General features: G+C 42.9%; 1 protein-coding gene across 2 annotated transcripts in view; it reads right to left on the bottom strand.

Annotated features, from left to right (window-relative positions):
- The window catches only part of PLEKHH2 (pleckstrin homology, MyTH4 and FERM domain containing H2), an 812,518-nt gene that overhangs the window by 427,273 nt on the left and 365,852 nt on the right, over positions 1-19,393 (bottom strand). For both annotated transcript variants that reach the window (XM_069233993.1, XM_069233994.1), the window contains one exon: positions 18,146-18,290. In XM_069233993.1, the coding sequence (XP_069090094.1) occupies positions 18,146-18,290 (145 nt within the window). The remainder of the gene's footprint in view (positions 1-18,145; positions 18,291-19,393) is intronic.

Below are 19,393 nucleotides of genomic sequence, written 5' to 3'. Positions count from 1 at the left end.
GGTACAACTGCATTAATGAGATACATTTTCGCATGTGGAATTGTGAACTATGAAGTAAAGTAAAAGTGTAATTACATTTATGCAGCGGCGGCTCCTCCATTGAGACAGAGGAGCCTTGCCCCACCTGCTGCGCAGCATGTAAACACAGAATAATAAAATGGTTGTTACCATTTTATTATTCTTTGTGCCGTGGGACGCGGTAGCACAAGTGTGATGGTGGGGGCGGGGCAGATTTCTGCGGATTGCAGGATGACATCTGCAGGTGCTCAGTGTTCATGTCAGATTGGCCGACTGTCTATAGCAGTCTATCTGGCATACCCACTTCAGAGCCAGCAATCCCAGAGGTTTAAAGCAGCCCAGAGATCACAGGCAGAAGTCTCCAGCCTCAAAAAGAGCGCTGTGTCAGCCGGCTCCAACTAATCCTGGAGCTGCTCTCATGCTGATAATAGTAAGAGAGCAGCTCCAGGATTGGATGGATGTGCATGCTTGAAGTTAACCACCTTTCTCCCCTTTCCTGCTCGTCATCTGGGAGAGAAGAGGCACTGGCCAGCAGCACCTCGGTGAGTTTTTCGACACCCGGCCCCACCGATTTTCAAAGTTACTAGCTGCCCCTGCATTCATGCAATACAGTTTTGTGTGTGTGTGTAATTGTACAATTACACATGAGGAAATGCCTTTCATTCAGGTAAATGGGAATGTTTAAGACATCTTAAGGATTTTTGGGGCCCTGGGCCAAACGTATTCTGGGGACCCCTATTCGGACTAGATATGAATTTATGATTCAATCTCAGCTCCTTCATGCCCTCTTTGGCCAGGTCACTGACTGTACAAAGGCACACTCGTCCAAATTCTAAATGTGTTTTCATCTAATATTTAGGGATTGTAACAATATTGTAATACAGCAGCAGCACACTGAAATTAGTGCAAATAATCTCTGTGACACCCTCCCATTTCTCCTATGAGAAGTCCTGTATTAATCCAAAAGAAACGTTTTTATGGATGTTGCATGAAACATACCCACAAAGTTTCTCTATAAAGTATCTGTAATAGTCTCTAACAGATAACCTAAATTAAAAACAAAGTAAATGAAAAAGGTATTTAAAACAATCTGTTTAAAAATTATTCAAAGTCACCAGGGCGAGACTTTTGATAGAACAAAGCTGGCTGTATCAGGAGGCCCCCCTGAAAGGTTGGGCCCTGGGCCAGAGCCCACTTTGCCCATGACTCAAAAGGTCTCTGGCACCAAAGAAGTTAAAGGTTTCCAAGAGTTTTTGTGGGAAACCGAGAATGTTGCACCTTCCAAAGCATAATTATGAAGTTTTAAATTTACATCAAAACATAGGTATACGCCTCTGAGTAAAGATTTTATAATAACTTTGGGAACTGGACCAATAGTATTTTTAAGGCAAAACAAGAACACTAAGTAAAGATCTGCTGCCCTGAGTAGGTAATCATCCTTCATTTGCTTCCCCACACGATGTTATTCATTACATATGCATAAGACAAATTTAATTATTTATGTTTATTCAATAAGTCTGCTTATCACTCAGACTGCTCACATACTAGAACTACTGCAAACATTTCAGTGTTCAAATGTAATGCAACTGCACAATGCATTATGTCCATAATGCTACTTCATACATTTGTAATTGGAAAATCCTAAAAAAAGAGACCTGGGTAAAAGGTGCTTAAATACAATAGCTCAGTAAGTACAATTTTCACGAGTGTTGCAAAAAGGTAGTTTGTAGAATCAACTTCCTTTTCATACCGTAGATCAAGTCGCCATGTTGGCTTTCAGAAAGCGCCCTAACCACCTTTTCATTTCATCGTCCTGCAGTTATTGTTTCACTCTTTGCCTTGCCTCGGGCGATTTGGTTCATTAGTACAAACTGTTTTTGGACACATATATGCACTTCTAAATAGTTTTAATCACATATAAAATTAAAGAGATAGGTACATTTATGTGTAAGTAACTCTCCTCGAAGGATCGGGCTGTGAGATTTTGAGGGTGGTGACACCTGCAAAATGTTGTGAATACCCACAAGCACAGATGCATTTTTAGGGTCGAGTACGCAAGCGCTCTGTCCCTGTTGTCATCTCTCTTCGGGCCTTTAACCACGCCCACCGCACACCCATCAGTTTAGTTGGTTCGTGGGCTCACCTTTCAAAATTCTCTAGATTTTATTAGTGAAAGGCATGCATACGTTATGCCTTTTCCGAAGTTTAGCCCTCCTCGAGTGAACGGTAAACTACTGCAAACACGCGAGGCTCCAAGTTTTCGTATGGCTTCTGGACTACTTTTTATTTTTATTTCATAGGCAGTGCGATCTCGCTGGGCAGTAGTCAAGCGCTTTGCATGACATCGACCCTATTATGTGGAGAATTGCACTTTTGCCAGTTACATGGATTATTGTTCTTTTACCGATACAGTACTTCTGTTTCCTTGTCTGTGTTTCTTTCATGCTTCATGGTGGCCGTGGGCTTGCTTATGTTAGACTGTTTTACTTTTCACTTTCAGTTTATGTGGCAAGAAAAGTGCAGTTAGGACTTTACAACGCTAATAGCTCTAACTCAAGCAAATGCGAGACCCATTGAATTGCAAATGCTTGTTTTTTTTTATTTCGAAAATGTAAACATGCTATTATTGTTCTTTTTTAGGTTTCCTAGGGGGTGAGGCATATGGTTGCACTGCCTTCTTATTTTTGGTGCATGGATGGGTATTGCACCAGATTACTAATTAGTATTTAGGACTCAGGGGTGGGTATTGCATCAAGTTACTAATTCGTTTTCAGGACTCTGGGATTGGTGTTGCTGTGATTCATTTTTAGGGTGCAGGGATGGGTGTTGTACTGGGTTACTAATTTGATTACTAGGGAGCAGAGAAGGTTATTGCAACAGGTTACTGATTTATTTTTAGAGTGCATGGGTGGGTATTGCACTGGTTACTAATTACCTTTTAAGATACAGGGATGGGTGTTGCGCTTGTTTAGTGATTCGTTTTTAGGGGGCAGGAAAGAGTGTTGCATGACTTTATTAATTAGCTTTTAGGGCAAAGGATGGGTAAGGCGTAGTAGTAAGGAGTTTTTAAGGTGAAGGGATAGCTGGAGAACAGTGGTAATAAGGAAGTTTTTGGGCTCAGAATGGGTAGAGCAGAGTGGATTTAGGGCTCAGGGGTGTCTGCGGGGCTATAATCACTGAAATTGAAAAAGCTCTCTCTAGATAGATAGATAGATAGATAGATAGATAGATAGATAGATAGATAGATAGACAGAGATAGAAATATACATATATTCACTCAAAAAATAAAGGTTAAAGTGACATTATAGTTAGGTAAAAGGTTCAGTGACAACGTACTGTTTTAAACTAAAAGAAAACTCAAAATCACTTGTTATATTTATCTATAGTAACAATAACTTGTGCCCTAAGGTATCTATATAACTTGCACCCTATCCTATCCCCCGGGCCTTTAATTTTATTTTTTTTAAGAAGAGGGGGTGTCTGCCCCTCCGAGACAGTAGAGGCCCTGGAGGCTGCATCCCCCAGGGCTTCTGGTGGGTGCCCCGGTGTCAACCTGGACCACCCAATAAACACACCATTTAGGAACACTGGAGGAGCCCCAGGGGCCTCAGCTGCCCCACTGGCTCCCCACATGCACCATTCCAGGGTGCATAGGTGCCAGCATTGCACCCACCCAACGAGAGAAGGGGTTTTTCAATGCTTCCTCCTGGTGGGAGTAATCTGATTTTCCTTGTCTCCAAGAGCAAGGGCAGGGAAAAACGGTCTGCTCCCACCCTGCAGGATCATTTTTAAAGCGTCCTCTGGGTAAAAGGAGACATGTCTTCCCTGTCCAAGCTGCTGCAGGCAGAGTAACTACTGTGTTCCCGGGGGGACTTCCCGGGACACAATCATTGAGCTGTCCTTGGGGGGTGGGATCCCCGGGGCTTTAACAGGCTCGAGGAGGGGTGCTGCACACTCCCTCTCTTTTTTGTTCAAGTATTGGCCTCAGCCCAAGGGCACGGGGTCCCATGGCTCTTAACGGGCTCGGCATGCCCCACCTCCCCTTAAATTTGCAAACGGCCCTGGGCAGGAGAAGCTTCTCGGCCTTACATGTAATCAAATCCAATTGTTCAAAATACACAGTCACTCAGGATTGTTTGCAATAAAAAACGTTTATTCACTAGTCATAAGCAGCAGCTCTTGAGTAACTGGTGAACAGACATTTGAATCACAAACATTCTGAGTGAGCGTGTATTCATATATTAGATAATTTATTTATATAAAGAGATTTAATTTATTTATATAAAGAAAGATTTTTTTAAAAGTAAAAATTTATTTTACGTTTTTAAATATATTTATTTGTATTAATGTGAGGACAATTTTACAGAATAACTAGCCTATTCATTTATTTTATCATATATATTTTATAAAAACGTTTGTACATTTTTGAAGTTCAAATTAATTTACATTTCAAAGAAATATAATTAATATATTGTATATTTTTAAGTTTTTGGTGTTTTAACGTTAATTTTAAAAATATATTTTATTGGAATCTACATTTTTTTGTTTAGATTTTTTTAACTGGATTCAATATAATTGTTTGTTTAATTATAAGTATAGGGTTGTCATTATTATGTCCATATGACGGATGTCTATATTTTGGGTTCAATATTTGGATGTGTTGATATTTTGGACTTTGATATTTAGTAGTGAAATTGTATTAGTGCTTAACTCTGCTGTGGTTGTGATGGTGGGCACCAGCCGACTATTGTTTCTCACCATCAAACTTTGATCATGAGTTACAGAGTGAGACAAGAGAGAAATAATGAGAATGAGAAGGACAGAAAACAGGGACAAAGAGAGAAAGCAGGAAGAAAAAAACAGCAAGAGTGACAGGATATGTAGGGTAGTGGAAGAGGCATGAGGTGGAATCAAGACTAGGAAGCTTTGGTATTCAGCATCCTCAACACCAGAGTTGGCCTCATAAGAACTCTTCTTTCAAAGTAAGCAATGACTGTAATTATTTTATTTAGTTTAGGTTTTTGATATAGTTCGGCCCAAGCACAAAGGCAAAACAGAGTCCTTCACAGGGCGCATTTTTACTTTAGTAGGACAATTTCAAACATGAAGTGATGCATACCGAACAGTATTTTCCGTGTGTTGATAGTTGAGTCTGGATTGCAAAAATTTTTTATAGCAGAAGTGTAATTTTTTTAATGCTCTCAAAATGTTATTTTGCATGTTGTATAGTGCATCTTATCTTGGGTTGCTTACAGCTAGATGTATGATTAATTACTATTATAAGCGACTCAGTATAGTTGTATTTTTATGTTCATGTATTGCATTGAGATTAAACAATTTTAAACTACTTTATTTTGATTTTTTGTCATGTTACATATTTTATATATGTTGTTATGGCTTTTAGATTACAAAATATGCTGATGTAGAGAGTGAAAACATGTAATTAGGATACAACAAAACAGCCCAATGTACAGTTTGTTACTGGCAGTACTGGTAATATACTAGATGTACATGAGTAAAGATGCTGATACTTGAGCCTGATGACCCAAGGGCATGTTTTTGGCTCAAGCATCTATCTCACCAAAAATATAGAGTGAGTCTCCGTGAGTTATTTGATCACCTCGGGTCTTAAAATATAATGTGTTCAGCCTGATGAAAATATGTGCAATTGTTTAATATAACCAGAAAGTGTACTTCGGGCATCAAACTGTACATTGGGCAGTCTTGTCGTGTCCTAATATCCTAAAAAATTTATTTATTAGATTCAAAAGGTTGCATATATATTTTACATACCAATTAACAATATTAATCTATTTACCCTACATGATTAACGTTCTAGAATTAAAGCAACAAACACACATATGCTTTACATCTGAAGTAATTTATGAAGAATTAGCTGCATTTATATTTTAGGAATACCCACAAATATATTTGTACTATATTTTGAAAAACATAGTGTGTAATAAAATCTCAATACACAAATCAATACTTATAAATAGGAGATTTACAAACCACTCTACAAACACATAAAGAGACTAGATGACTAGCAAGATACAATTTAAAACAACACTCAGAAAACCAAAGTATTTTACAATTTGTACAAGCAAAGTTAGTTTCTTCAGATATGTTCCTTCAGTTGAAACGGGTATGGGAAATTTACAACCACTTTATTCTGCAAGTGCTTGATATAATCAGCAGAATGTAAAATAGCTACAAATGCAACACAGTGGACAGGGAGAGGTTTCAAAGCTACAATACCCAACAATCAGCTTGATTTAAGAAAGAATCCTGGCAAGAATGAATGGTGTTGTAGTGAGCTCACAGCCTTGTGAGAACAATAAATTGACGTTATAATTGCCAGCTAGCCTAAAAAAGTCATGCCCTTTTCAAATTAAATATGTTAGTTCAGTATTTATCAAGTAACGTATTTCTTATATGTGTTTCTGAATCTGCATTCCATCTAAAACATGTAACTTGAAATTATGAGCTAATAATAATGTATTTATAATTGTCAATAATACCCCAGTGTTGCCATCCTTAAGTATTGGTTTTAAAAGGGATTACCTTTGCCCAATTACAATTACACTCTTGCGATCTGCAGGCTACTGCATCATGTCACTAGTGAATGTTTGGTTCACTAAACCATTTCCATTTCAGAAGCATAACAGTATACTAGCACAATTTAGCTTTCTAATTTCATGGCTTAAGGATGAACACCAATGTAATAGAATATATGTTGCCTCCGAAATGGGCCATCTTAATGCATTTAAAAAAAGAAACTTGTTTTGTCCTTTGCCTCAACAGGACATATATTATATTTGCAAAGGGTGTTTTGAAACATATGTTCAAAAACAGTGATGCAAACGAGAACCACATGCACATCAAGTTACTTTGAAAAAAAAAAAAATAATAACTTTATTGCATATTTAGACAACACAAACATATGCATTTACAGTTCAGTAGCACATGGTCCAGGTATTACAATTGCACGTTGTGGGGATGGATCCATTAGTATAATAGGCACCTTCTACAGTGTGATAATCACAGGGTATCTCTAAATGCTGTATCCAAACTCGTCCAGGCATAAACAATAATCCTTCTTCCACCCCTCCCAATCCTCTCAGCCCTCCCTGATCCACACTCTTGATTTCTAGGACCCTTTAGATACCAAAATCATTCTGGTAAGTATTCCGTGAGGTATGCAGTCATAGCTCTCCCTGTCCCTTTGCTAGTAGTGACTGAAGGTAATCATGGTAATTTGCTACCAGTGGTGTCACTTTGCTCAGGGGAGCCTGGTGGGGTTTGTGCAGCAGGGGTTTTAGGCAGTCAGTCAGATGTTCCCAAGCCTGTGCTCTGTCTAATGTACCTTGGCCCCGTTTTGTCTCTAAGGAGGGTGTCGCCCTTGTATCCTACCTCAACGAATCAGTTCTTCCCTCCATTTAGTCAGTCTAGGGCCCCCGGAGTTCTTTCAATTCATTCGGATCTCTCTCTTAGTGAGGGTCAATGCCAGGTCTTTGTGGACCTCGCAAAGCCCCCCAGGAGACATGCTACAGAAGTATGTGGAATTGAGCTCTGAGTGACATCGTTAATACAGTACACCACCCCTTTCCAGTAATCAGTTCGATGTGGGCACGACCATACCATATGGAGCATCTCTGCTCCTTGTGCTCCACAACGTGGGCAGGCTGCTCCAGTGGCCCCAAAGATGTGGATAATTCTACTAGGAGTTAAGTAGGCCCTGTGCTGAAAGTAAAAGCTGATCAATTTTAAACAAGCATTTTCGGATACTGTGTATGTGTTCGCAAGGATCTTGCTCCAGTCTAACTCTGAGATTGGATGTGCAAGGTCCTCCTCTCATGTGTTGCATAGTTCTGTTAGGTACGCGTTAATGTCATGAAGCAAGGCTTGGTAGAATCAGGTTACTGCTTTAAAACGGCCTAATATAGTGCATAGGATTTGGCACCCCCTGTGGCTCGGCTTCTCAAACCCATGTCCCCAGTGGTCACGCATCATTGCAATTACCACCCAATATAACAGAAATTTTCCTTCTGGCATGTCCAATGTCGAGGAGAAGTACTGAAATCTCAATAGTTCGCCGTATCTGTAAAGGTCTCTTACTCAGGTTACTTCATATTTAGCCCACTCTTCATCATTATGTAGGGCTTCCCCCTGAATTATAGACCCCAGTCCCTGTAGCGGCAAGTCTGGAGAATACAACACCATAGTGCAGGTGTGTTGGAAGGCCCATTGACAGCAGTGGTGGATGACTCTCAATTCAGTGGTACTCTCTCCTACAGCTGTCACCCAGGGCTCATAAGAATCTGACATAAGGGTCGGGGATACAGTAGTGTCCCTTCCATATTGCTCTCATGATTTTTACAGGAGTAGATCCACTGGGCAAGCCACTGATGCTGAGTTGACAAGTAGTAAGTCTCCATGTCGAATGCCGCCAATCCTTCTTCTGCTGTTGGGCATTACAGCTTTGTCAGTGCCACTCTCCCCCCTCCATTCTCCCAAAAGAACTCATTAGTAGGGAGTCAAATTCCCTAAAAGCCAGTCTTGGTACAATGAGTGGCAGTGTGGAGAAAATGTACAACAATCTAGGGAGGGCCACCAACTTTGTGAGTGCAAATCTGCTCGAATAATGGCAGGGTCTTCCAAAAGTCTATGCTAGCGTGGAAAGTTCAGACAGCTGCCCCTATATTGCCCTCCAGCTGGTCAAGTGGGTCATGGTATATTCTGACTCCCAGATACTTGAGGCACGTTTCTTCCCCGGTGAGGCACGCAGCTCATGAGGTTGGGCAGACGTGCTGCTGAGCGGGAAGAGGTGTGATTTTTGCCAGTTAATGTGCAGGCCGGATGCGCTCCAGTACATCTATTGCTGAAGGCAGTGAGTCTAATACGTCTCACAAGAATAAGAGCACGTCATCCGCATAAACTGCAGAATAGTGCTGTCTGCCTTGTACTCCCAGTCCCCGATATGCTGTGCCAGAGCACGTGCTACTAGCCAGTGGTTTAATTGCAATGGTGAAAAGTGGTAGGGAAAGTGGGCATCCTTGCCTATTGACCCTTCCTACCTCATATGTCTCTGACATGTGCCTCCCAGTCAGGACTCGGGCTGTGAGTTTGAGTACAGGAGTTTAACTCATCAGATGAATCCCAATCCTATTTCCATCTCTGCTAGCACTTGGTATAGGAAGTCCCACCGTAGAATATCAAATGCCTTGTCAATATCAATGGCCACAACGGCTGCTCTGTGTTTGTCTATAAATTCCACACCTACTATCCCGAGGAGCTCACAAATATTGTGCGCCATATTGCTCCCTGGAATAATCCCTGCCTGATCCATATGGATCAGGGTGGGCATCAGGGGGAGGAGCTGAGTCGCCAATATTCTGCTTGAATTCTTATAGTCCAGATTTAGCATTGATAAGGGACAACATGCCTGCACAGCCTAAGGTGGTTGACACGGTTTCAGCAATGGGATCACTAATGCTTCACTTGTGATAGCAGGTAGATGTCCTGACTCCCTGGAGCTCGCATAAAGGTCTACCAGTTTAGATGATAGGTCTGCAGGGATGCCACGAAGAACTCTACTGGCAACCCATCCGTCCCAGGGGTTTTACCCAAAGCGAGAGCCTTACTTGCTGCTCTCTTCCTCCTCTTCTTCTCGCATGATTGTTGGGAGCTCCACTCGGCCCAAGAATTTGCTCATGAATTGGGGGGGATGGAGGGGCAGAGGAAGTAGGGGAGTCAATACTGCTGTGTAGATTACCTTTAATCTACTGTTTATGTCCCCCTGTGTGTAGAGACGTTCACCCCATTCTGAGTCTACCTCAAGTATGACAGATTCTCTGGAGATGGGATTTGCCAGCCAGGCCAGCAGGGTTTGTGATTTATCGAGCTCTGCATGAGTATGAGTCATATATTCACAGTAGTCAAAGCAGCTGAGCTTCTCAGTTTGCACTGCCACCTGCTCTTTTGTGTCTAATAATTGTTGTGTTAATTCTGGGTTCCCTGGCCTTGCGATTTCTAACTCCCTGGGGGTTTTCTTGCGGGTTTCGATTTGGTCGATCAGGGTGTGCCGCACTCCCACTATCTTCGCTATGCAGCGTCCTCTCATAACTCCCTTAAAGGCATCTCACTCAACCAAGAGAGAGGTTGCCGAGGCCACGTTATCTAAGGACTAGGAGCGCATGGCCTCCCCAGTGGTGTTCAGGAAGACTGGATCTTCCAGTGTCTCTAAGTGGAATTGCCAGTCTGGGATTCAAGGACATTCTCTGAGCCAGTCTAGGGACAGAAGCACCGGGTTGTGATTTGATACTGTCCAACATAAGTATTCTATTGTCTGGATTGCTCCGTGCACTCCCAGAGAACACAAGAAAGTGTCCAAGCGGACATGTAAGTCAACAAATATTCCCTAATGTTGGGGGAAGGGTGTGTCACCATGTATTCATCAGGCCCCACCTTCACTGTTAATTATGAACACGCAGGCAAGTCGACGGACGGGCGACTCCGGTAATGGTGGATGGGACCTGTCCAGTGTTGGATCTGCCACGCAGTTGTAGCCACCCCCCAGTAGGATATCATGAGTCATGCACGGTGCCAGGGTTCTGGATAGTGCAGCCAGGAATCCCCCCTGTTCTGTATTGGGGCACAGCCCCCTACTATGGTCAGGTCTTGGCTAGCCAGTCATCCTGATACCACCACATACTTCCCATTGAGGTCTATGATTTCATTTGTTTTTTTTAAAGGAGCTCCGGGATGGATCCAAAGTAACACCCTTCTGGCAAAGGTCAGTAGGATGTGGCATATATCTGTCCTCGACATCTCTTATGTAATGCCGCCTCTTCTTTTGCAGTGAGGTGGATCTCTTGCAATATGGGAAAATGAGCTCTCCTTCTCTTTAGGTGCACCTGTATCTTGTACCGTTTAGCTATGTTAATAAGTCTCTCACATTCCAGCTAATAAATGTATAAGTTAATAGGGCTGCCGTGACTGTGTGGTAGAATGAGGTATGTAGGTCGGGGGCAAGTGGCCTGACTTTGTATAGCGGTCATGTGCCATAAGAATGCTTGGTGAGTGGGTACCTGGGTGGACATGTGCAAACCAACATATAACCCCTATTAATCGATGTCTAACTTCCCAACTCCCCAAACCCAGGGCAAGAAGAAACAAACTCCCCATCCAAACCTGAAAATTAACATTCAACGTCCATGCAGTCATCATCCAAACAACTTCGAAAGGGTGCGGAGGAGGTCCGCCAGTTACAGTGCCTCCCAACCTCACATCACGCCACCCAGAAGTAGGTAAGGATAATCATTCCCAGTCATGGCCCAACCACAGGCTAGGATTCATACAGTCACAAAATGTAAGCAGAGTCACTGGGAATTACAACACAGGTCATCATTGTTCAGGGTGACGTACTCTAGATGATTTCATCAGCTGTGTCTGGGGTAACCCTCAGCATTGTTGAATCGGTGTCATGGGATGCCACTGATGCTTCCTCCGAGTCAGAGATGCAAGATCTGTCTTCTTCTTCTACAGAGGGAGGGCTGGATCCTGCCGTGCTCATGGCTGCCACCTCCTCCATCCTGCACTGTTTGGACGTGGGACAGGGCTGCCCCCATTTTCCCAGTTAGTCTCTTCCTGGACAGTTTCCGAATTGTTCTCGGGGCAGCCACCGCTGGTCGATCATCCCTCTGAGGGAGCCCATCTATCCAGCAGCAGATGTGGTGAAGAACTGCACTCCATCTCCATGGGCCAACCGCAGACTGGCAGGGAACATCATGGTGTAGCTTATGCCCAGGGATCTAAGATGCTTCTTGACTTTGAAGAAGGAGGCCTGCATTTTTGGACTTCTCTGGAGAAGTCAGGGAAGATCCTCACCTTTTGATTGTCTACTAGTATATCCCCTCTGAGTCTCGCCTGGGCCAGGAGTTTGGCCACCACCAGCAGTGGAGGTGCGTCACGTAAGGGCGTGCGGGCTGGCACGTGGTGGGCTTGCTCGAGGGCACAATATTGGGACAGACCTTCCTGAGCCACTTCATCTCGGAGCCACTGCTCCAGAAAGACAACCAGGTCCTTGGCAGAACCCTCTATATTCTAAGGGAGGCCAATGATCTAGATGTTATTACATCTGGCTCTGTTTTCAGAATCTTCTGCTCTTATTTCTAATAACTCTGTCTTCCATTCAACATTCGATCCATTACAGATGCCAGATCGGGGTTGATGGTGTTGAGCAAACGCTCTATAGTCGTGACTCTGATGACCAGCCATCTGTGGTCGTCTCCTAAGAGTCCTATGTCCGCTGCCACAGTGTCTATTTTAAGCTAAAGGTGCCTCGTGCGAGGCAATGATGGCCTGCAGCACTGTGTTTAAGGTTGCACTTTGGAATTCCACCCGGGGCGGGCTAGTGTTAATGAGCTGTTTCTCCTCCATGGTATTGTCTAGTCTCCAGTGGGGGCCAGTATTGATAGGTCTTGTTTTTAGGAATATTTGCCCATAGTTATGAGTCTAGCAGCTTTCCAGATGGGGGAGGGGGTGTTGTGTGAAGACAGGGAAGGCAGTCAGATCCAAGTTAAATCGCAGGTCCCCATACTAACTTGCAAGTGCTCGGACAGCTAGCCATGCTAAGACCACCAGGTGTCTGTGATGGTTTCATATACTGCTGTGTGTATGGTTACCTCTGTGTCCTTGTCTATGCCCTAGGTGGATCAAGTTAGGTTCTACAATCCCCCCTTGTGGTGGACCATGTGGCGAAGTGGTGCAGCATGGAGAGGCATCCGCTCAACCCTCTGGGGTCTAGGGATGAGTCCTGTTGTGATCCTGGAGCAGTTGCAGGGAGGGCCTCCCCCTGTTCTCATAATACAATGGCAGTTTATTCTGTGGGTTCTAGTGGCAGCCAGGGGGTGCTCACCACTCCCCTCCCATCTAGTTTGATGTCCTTTCTACGTGCCTCACTTTTGCAGGGCTCTGAGCTGCACACTCAGGCAGTCACGCCGCTCTACCCCCTGTTGGCGCAGGCTCCAGTCATGGCCTAGACAGCTACTTCAGAAAGTTATTTGGGCATGTGCTCCCTCAATTTCTCGGTGGCCCAGTTTGCCGCGCTCTTCCCCAGTAAACTCTTTTTGATGAGATGGGTTCCACAGAATTACTTCTCTGCGCTGGGCGTAGCTCTCCTGTGCCTCTTCCGGTAAGCTACTTGGATTATGGGCTCTGCCCCAAGTGTGCACCCGCCAGGGTGCGAGCAACACTCATTGCTCATGCAGTGCTGAGTTGGGATGGTTTATTAGCCCTCACGCCATTGGGCTTCTCCAGTTCTGGGTCTCATCACCACCGGGGCCGGTTCACAGGCCCCCGCTCTCTTCAATTGGATCTTCTCCAATTCCCCCAACATTCTCCAGTGGTCTCACCAGGTCTGTCCAGCTAAATGTATCGCACCGCTCTATCGCTTCTGCATCTCTGTCTGCCTGTCTCGCCACCAACTTGTAGTGCTGCTAGGCGGCCAAGCTGCCAATTCCCCTTTTTTCCCCGTCAGGTGTTGCCTCCAGGACCCAGGACCAAGTCGTCTAACTGCTGCAGCTTACAGTAGCATGTTCTGCCAGGCCAGGTCAGGGTATGGTGCCAGGGATAGCCCTAGATGGCGGAGTTCGGACGGGAGCACCACAACTCCCTTCCTATTTCACTGACGTGTAGCCACGCCCCCTCAGTCTCATACATCAAGCTTCGTGTAGAGATGTGACTTTGGGAGTAGGATCCTCCTACCAGAATAGATGTAGCTCTAGTCCAATGCTCAACCCAGACGTGCACACAGGCTAAACTCCTTAAAGCACATTCAACTATAAGGCAGATTCTCTTAACTGCACTTACTTGTGAAGCATAAGACTGGCAATAGAAATTTTACTGGCATTAGACCATTCAACCCAACATTCATTAGAGTCATGGCTGAGAGAAGACAGTGCCCCTCAGCTTCAAGTTCTAGTCGCACCTGGCTTTAAAATAAATGAATGAATGAGGGGAATATGTAAAGTGCACAGCTACTCAAAGAGTGTCCTGGTGCTGAAGAACAATGATATGCATCAAAGCACAGAAGCCCTATTCACTAGAAGAGAAGGGCCAAGCTTTCAGCTTTCTTTGGACGACATCATCTAAAGGAAGCATCTGATGATCCCATGGCAGCTCATTCCACACTTTTCCTATTAGGAACTAGAACACTTTGTCTTCCTTCCTCAGACGCCTAATGTGGGCACTACTAGAAGGGTGGCAGATGCAGAACGCAACACTCTAGCGGAGCGGTAGGGAGAACACCTTCCTGCAAGATAGCCTGGGCTGGCTTGAGACACTGCCCTGTGAACCGGTAAGGGAGATTTAAATGAAATCTGTTTTTTAAAAGGCAGACAGTGTAGAGAATTGAGAACAGGACAAATCCAAGTCCAACTAGGACAGACAAAGGATAAGCATTAGATGGATCAAATGGTATTTGGCAAGACTGACTTCAATTGACAGCGACATTAATGATGTAAAGCCTATACTCTCCCTGATGATATTGTGAATTGCAAGTTCTAGACCTTCTTACTGCATCAACGTCCTGTAAGCCACTGTCAGTCTTGCAACAGATTTGATGATGAAACTGTACACCATTTCAATCTTTAACATTTTTACTCTCTGATCTGAACTACTGTAACAAATATGTAGAATCTTCTGGGCTACTCTAAATGGCTTGCATGTAACACCCAGAATGTCTAGCCCTCCTCACAAGCCTGGCCATACACAGCTGGTCCTACCTTTAGTTCAAATGATGCTCTTTCATGGTCAGACTACTGTGTGGTATTGTTTGAACTTCTTGCTCCACATCATGGCCCTCCAGATCACATCAATCCACCCATGCTTAAAGCAAACTTGGAATTCCTTATATTTTACCTCATGAACTGGCACACTCTCTAAAATGCTCATCACTGGACCCTGGCTGCAGTTTACAAATCATTTCACAGTGGAAGACTTCCAGTTTAACATGGGAAAAAAGGTGAGTGATAGAAAGAACTAGGCGTCTGTAGATTGTACACAACATTTTGTGTATAGCTAAAAAATTACTGTCGGAGGTTCCGTCTGATAAAGCACAGCTTTAGCAATCTACCAGAGTTTATGTCACAAATTAAACAAACAGTGGCAAAGCCAACAGGTCTCGCATTTGGGAACTATTTGCTTTTTCAATCGGTTTTAGTGATGTTGTATTGCTTCCCAAATGCAGGTCACCATGTCTAAAGAGTAAGCAAAAGAGACAGCCGTCTGATGCATCTACCCTCCTTTTGTAGATGCACATAGCATGCATGCACCTACAGGCACTTTTTTATTTTTATTTACTTACTGTGTTGGGTAGGTAACTCAAAAAGAAACAAAATGAGTGTGCAAGTATTTTTATCTTTTTTTGAGAGAGACAGGTGGGGGAAGTAGATGGAGAGCGGGGCTCAGCAGAAGCAACATGTAGGGAGCGGGTGGGGAAAGAAGCAACACAAGGGCTAGACGATATGGAGGGCAGAACCAACATGATGGGCAGGGAACAGAAGCAACACGAAAGGCATGGGTGAGGGAAGCAATACAGAGGGAAGAAGGAAGCAACCAAGGTGAGAGGAACATGGAGCACGGGTAAAAGAGGAGCACAAAAGCTAGAGAGAAAAATGTGATGCTCTTGGACGATGCACACAGATAAGAAAGTAATGCACAGAGAGAGGCACAAGAGGAACAGCACAACACAATGGAGAGGAGAAGAACACATATGAGAAAGACTAAAACGGGGACAGCAGAGGGGTAACAGCAATAAAAAAGAAAATCAACTGGAAAACACATGCACTCTTGTAGAGTGCTTTAACAACAAGAGAAAATATTCCTTTAAAAGTGAGCAGTGGAAGGACACAAGTAATGCATCCAGGCTCCAAGGCAGGGATAAACACAAGAAGAAGAAGCAAAACCCACACAAAACAAACAAAAAGCAAGAAAATGACAGTGACAATAAAGCAAGCCAATGATAAGACCTGAGCGAGGTCTAAGCCCACTGTAAACTGATGATAGATTTTTATGCCAACAAACAGTGTGTGCCGTCTGGTAGACGAGACCTAAAATAAATTGCCACACACAGGGGATTTGGGTCACCTCCTGTCTGCTATTGCTTGATGTACTCCATCCCATTTCAGCCAGTGGTTTTTGAATGAATCATTGACATTCTTTTAATCTTGCTAAGGAATTGCACAATCCAACACCACAGAATTCTGTGGACAAACGAATATTAAGTTCCAACTATATCTGAAACTTGATTACATAAAGCACCAGATATGTGTACATAGTGAATATTGTAAAAATATTAACACTTTTAGATTGAAATGTAGTTAGTTTGAACCATTTAATGAGAAACGTACAGCTACAAAATTTGGAACTGTCTTTGTCACGTTTACTTTGAAAACATTTGGTTCAACAAAGTTAGGAAAATTAATATTTAAAATTGTTTTTTGTTTACGGGCTCCACATAACTTTTACATTAGCGTTTACCTCATCTTGACATTACTTCAAAGTAGCAGGTTTACTTTAGCAAATTTTAATCCTCAAGCAAACAAGGGGTAATAGTAAACTGAGGGATTAGTCAAATTCCCCATTTCAAATGTTTAATGGCATTCAACATCAGCCGCTGAATCTTATAGGTGTGGTTCGTTGAAACTAGAATCAGTAGATCAATGCTGCAAACATTTCCTCTCAGCCCTGCTGCAGACAATAGGAATTCCTCATAATAAATGATGAACTTGTTCCATTCCCCTTGGAATTTACCAGGATTTATTACGTTTCATTTCTCTGTCAGCTTTGACATCACCCCACTCATCACTCAAATTGCCAACCACAGTGAATCTTTAACAGGTAAACAAATAAAGCACTGTTGATGTGTGAGTTTATTCTCAATTCAGATGCAGCCAGAGATACTTTTATGCAGTGCTTACAACAAAACCCCAAACGGATGTGTAACATCATTCTGAAAATGAAGTCTAAAATCTTGTTGGGAGCATCCCCCAGTTGGTCTTTATCCATCTGGCCTCGCACTCTGGGCAATATTAATAAACCGGAAGAGACTGAGGTTTGAGTGTCCTTATCAGTTGTACCTTGTCCTTCGAGCAGTTAAGCAATGAAGTGGAAAAAGAAAATTCAACAACTTCAAAACTGTATGGAGAAGTCTTACTTTTGTTTTGTTATATCAGCATAACACTTGTGCTATTAGTTTAAAATTATGCCAGGACCATTATCCTGGAACCGCACAAGCACAGGACATGTCGTTCATGGAAGGTTCCCGACTCTACATCAGGATTTTTGCTCTCTTTGAAGAACAATGATGCTATCACCCCATCATTGATGCAAATATGCTGCCTGCCGATGACTACTTGCATGTATCTGAAAGACATCTACCTTGCTTAACACGTCTGCTATAAACATGGCATTATTGCGATGAAGAAATGTCAATATTTCTTTCCCATGAAGTTCTTGAGCTCGACTTCCTCCTTTTTTTTGTTCATTCTACATCTGAAAGAACTAAAGGTGGATTGTCGTTTGACAATGTCTAGAACTAAGTTACCTAGAGCCATGGATTTATTGTCAATCATTATTTTCATAGCTTCCACTTTCCGTACTAGTAACCAACTGTGCACGCCCATTCGCCACTAGGAAGAAAGTACTAGAAGTAAGAGGCCATTTAGTTGGTGAAAGACCACTGTATAAAACCGGATAATGCAACATATATATATATATATATATATATACAATAAGCAGGCACAGTGAATGATTTTCAATGCTGTAGGCACAGTTGCGCTTTGCACGTCTTCCTACTTAGTGCTGAAATAGTCAATTACTCATTCCTTATACTGTAATTTGGCACCACCATGAGAATGCTGCCTTACCTCGCCTTCTCGAAGCATCAGCCATGGCAAGATGATGAGGATATGTACTGAAGGCAAAATGTACAGTATTAGAATCACCCCCATTTGAAGTTTGAAGACAGGCCTTTTCCCAAGAACCAAACAAGGTAATACCTTCTTTTGTTCCTCAATTTCTGTTAGAGATGCGTTTCACTGGCACCCAAATGACTTTTACTCACCTCTTTTCATAGCCCGTGGGCTATTAGGGTCGCTTATATTTCGACTATCAGATTCCGAGGTCCGTGAACTGGATCTAGAGCTGGCCTCTTCCTCTGAACCTGAGGAGTCATCTGCAAAAGGGCTGGTGCTTATCTGCGTGGCTTTCTGAAGATGAAAAACAATAAAGGTCAGAATAAAGGTCTGGGTGGAACCCCAGTGTTTTTAAAGATATATAGCAAGTGCAAGAGTTTGCCAGTGGCCAGCACCAACCAGTGCATACGTGCTCTTCACCATAAAATGTTGTTGATCATCTGAACCAACACGTAAGACAAACGCAAAGCATCAAGCACATATATTCTTGATCGGCCATCTTTAGCCTTTTATCCACACCTCCATGTTCATTAATAAATGAGTTGGTTAAAACCTGGTTTCTAAGATGGAAAGTTGAATGTGGTAGAGAACATGGAGTAGGATATAAAACAAAATGTGTTATTGATAGCATAGACACATATCTTATATGGTTTTTGTGTCATCCCTTTGTCACCAGGCTTTACTGGTTGACCAGAGGTTGACGTTTAGTCAACAACCACTTAACTGGTTACACAGCAACAGCAATGTCATCATTCAGTACAGACAGAATGAATGTGCACTGTGCTGGGTCACGGCACTCAAGGCCGTATGCCATGAGGAGACTCAGGACGTCTTCAAAGAGGAAAAATAGTTTTTCTATTAATACTTTCATTAAAATTGAACAAGAATGATACCAACCCATAGCCATTTTCACCTGCAAAAGAACCAAATGAAGCGTGGTGCAATCAGCCATTTTTCATGCTTTGCCTTATTAATTTGGCCATTTTGCATGGTTCATAGGACAAGATTGTACCAGTATTTGCGCTCAGCAACCAGTGCAAAATATTTTCATTATGGTCAATGCAATTGCTGTTGCATTGCTTGGTTGGTTCAAATGTAATTTTGCATTGGTTTGTCGGTGCAAGTGTCAAGGCAAAACTACCCTTTCACTAGTGCAAAATTAGTCACTAGTCCACTAGTACAATGTAAGTAATCAATTCCCTGTTACACAAACTGTTCTTCTGAAACAAAATCTATATTAGGGTGTTTAACTGGTTCTAATGAGGTGAAATCTTTGCTCAGTGTTAATACGTGTAAAATAACAAAATGATGAAGTAATACTATCACAAGATGTGGCGTATCATGCCGCATAATTTGCCTTTTCTGGCTGCCTATTTTAGTGAATCCTGCTGCATAAT

The sequence above is a fragment of the Pleurodeles waltl genome, chromosome 5, assembly GCF_031143425.1.
Source record: "Pleurodeles waltl isolate 20211129_DDA chromosome 5, aPleWal1.hap1.20221129, whole genome shotgun sequence".
In the NCBI taxonomy this organism is placed as follows: domain Eukaryota; kingdom Metazoa; phylum Chordata; class Amphibia; order Caudata; family Salamandridae; genus Pleurodeles; species Pleurodeles waltl.
The sequence above is the reverse complement of the archived record's forward strand: the minus strand, read 5'-3'. Positions and strand labels throughout refer to the sequence as shown.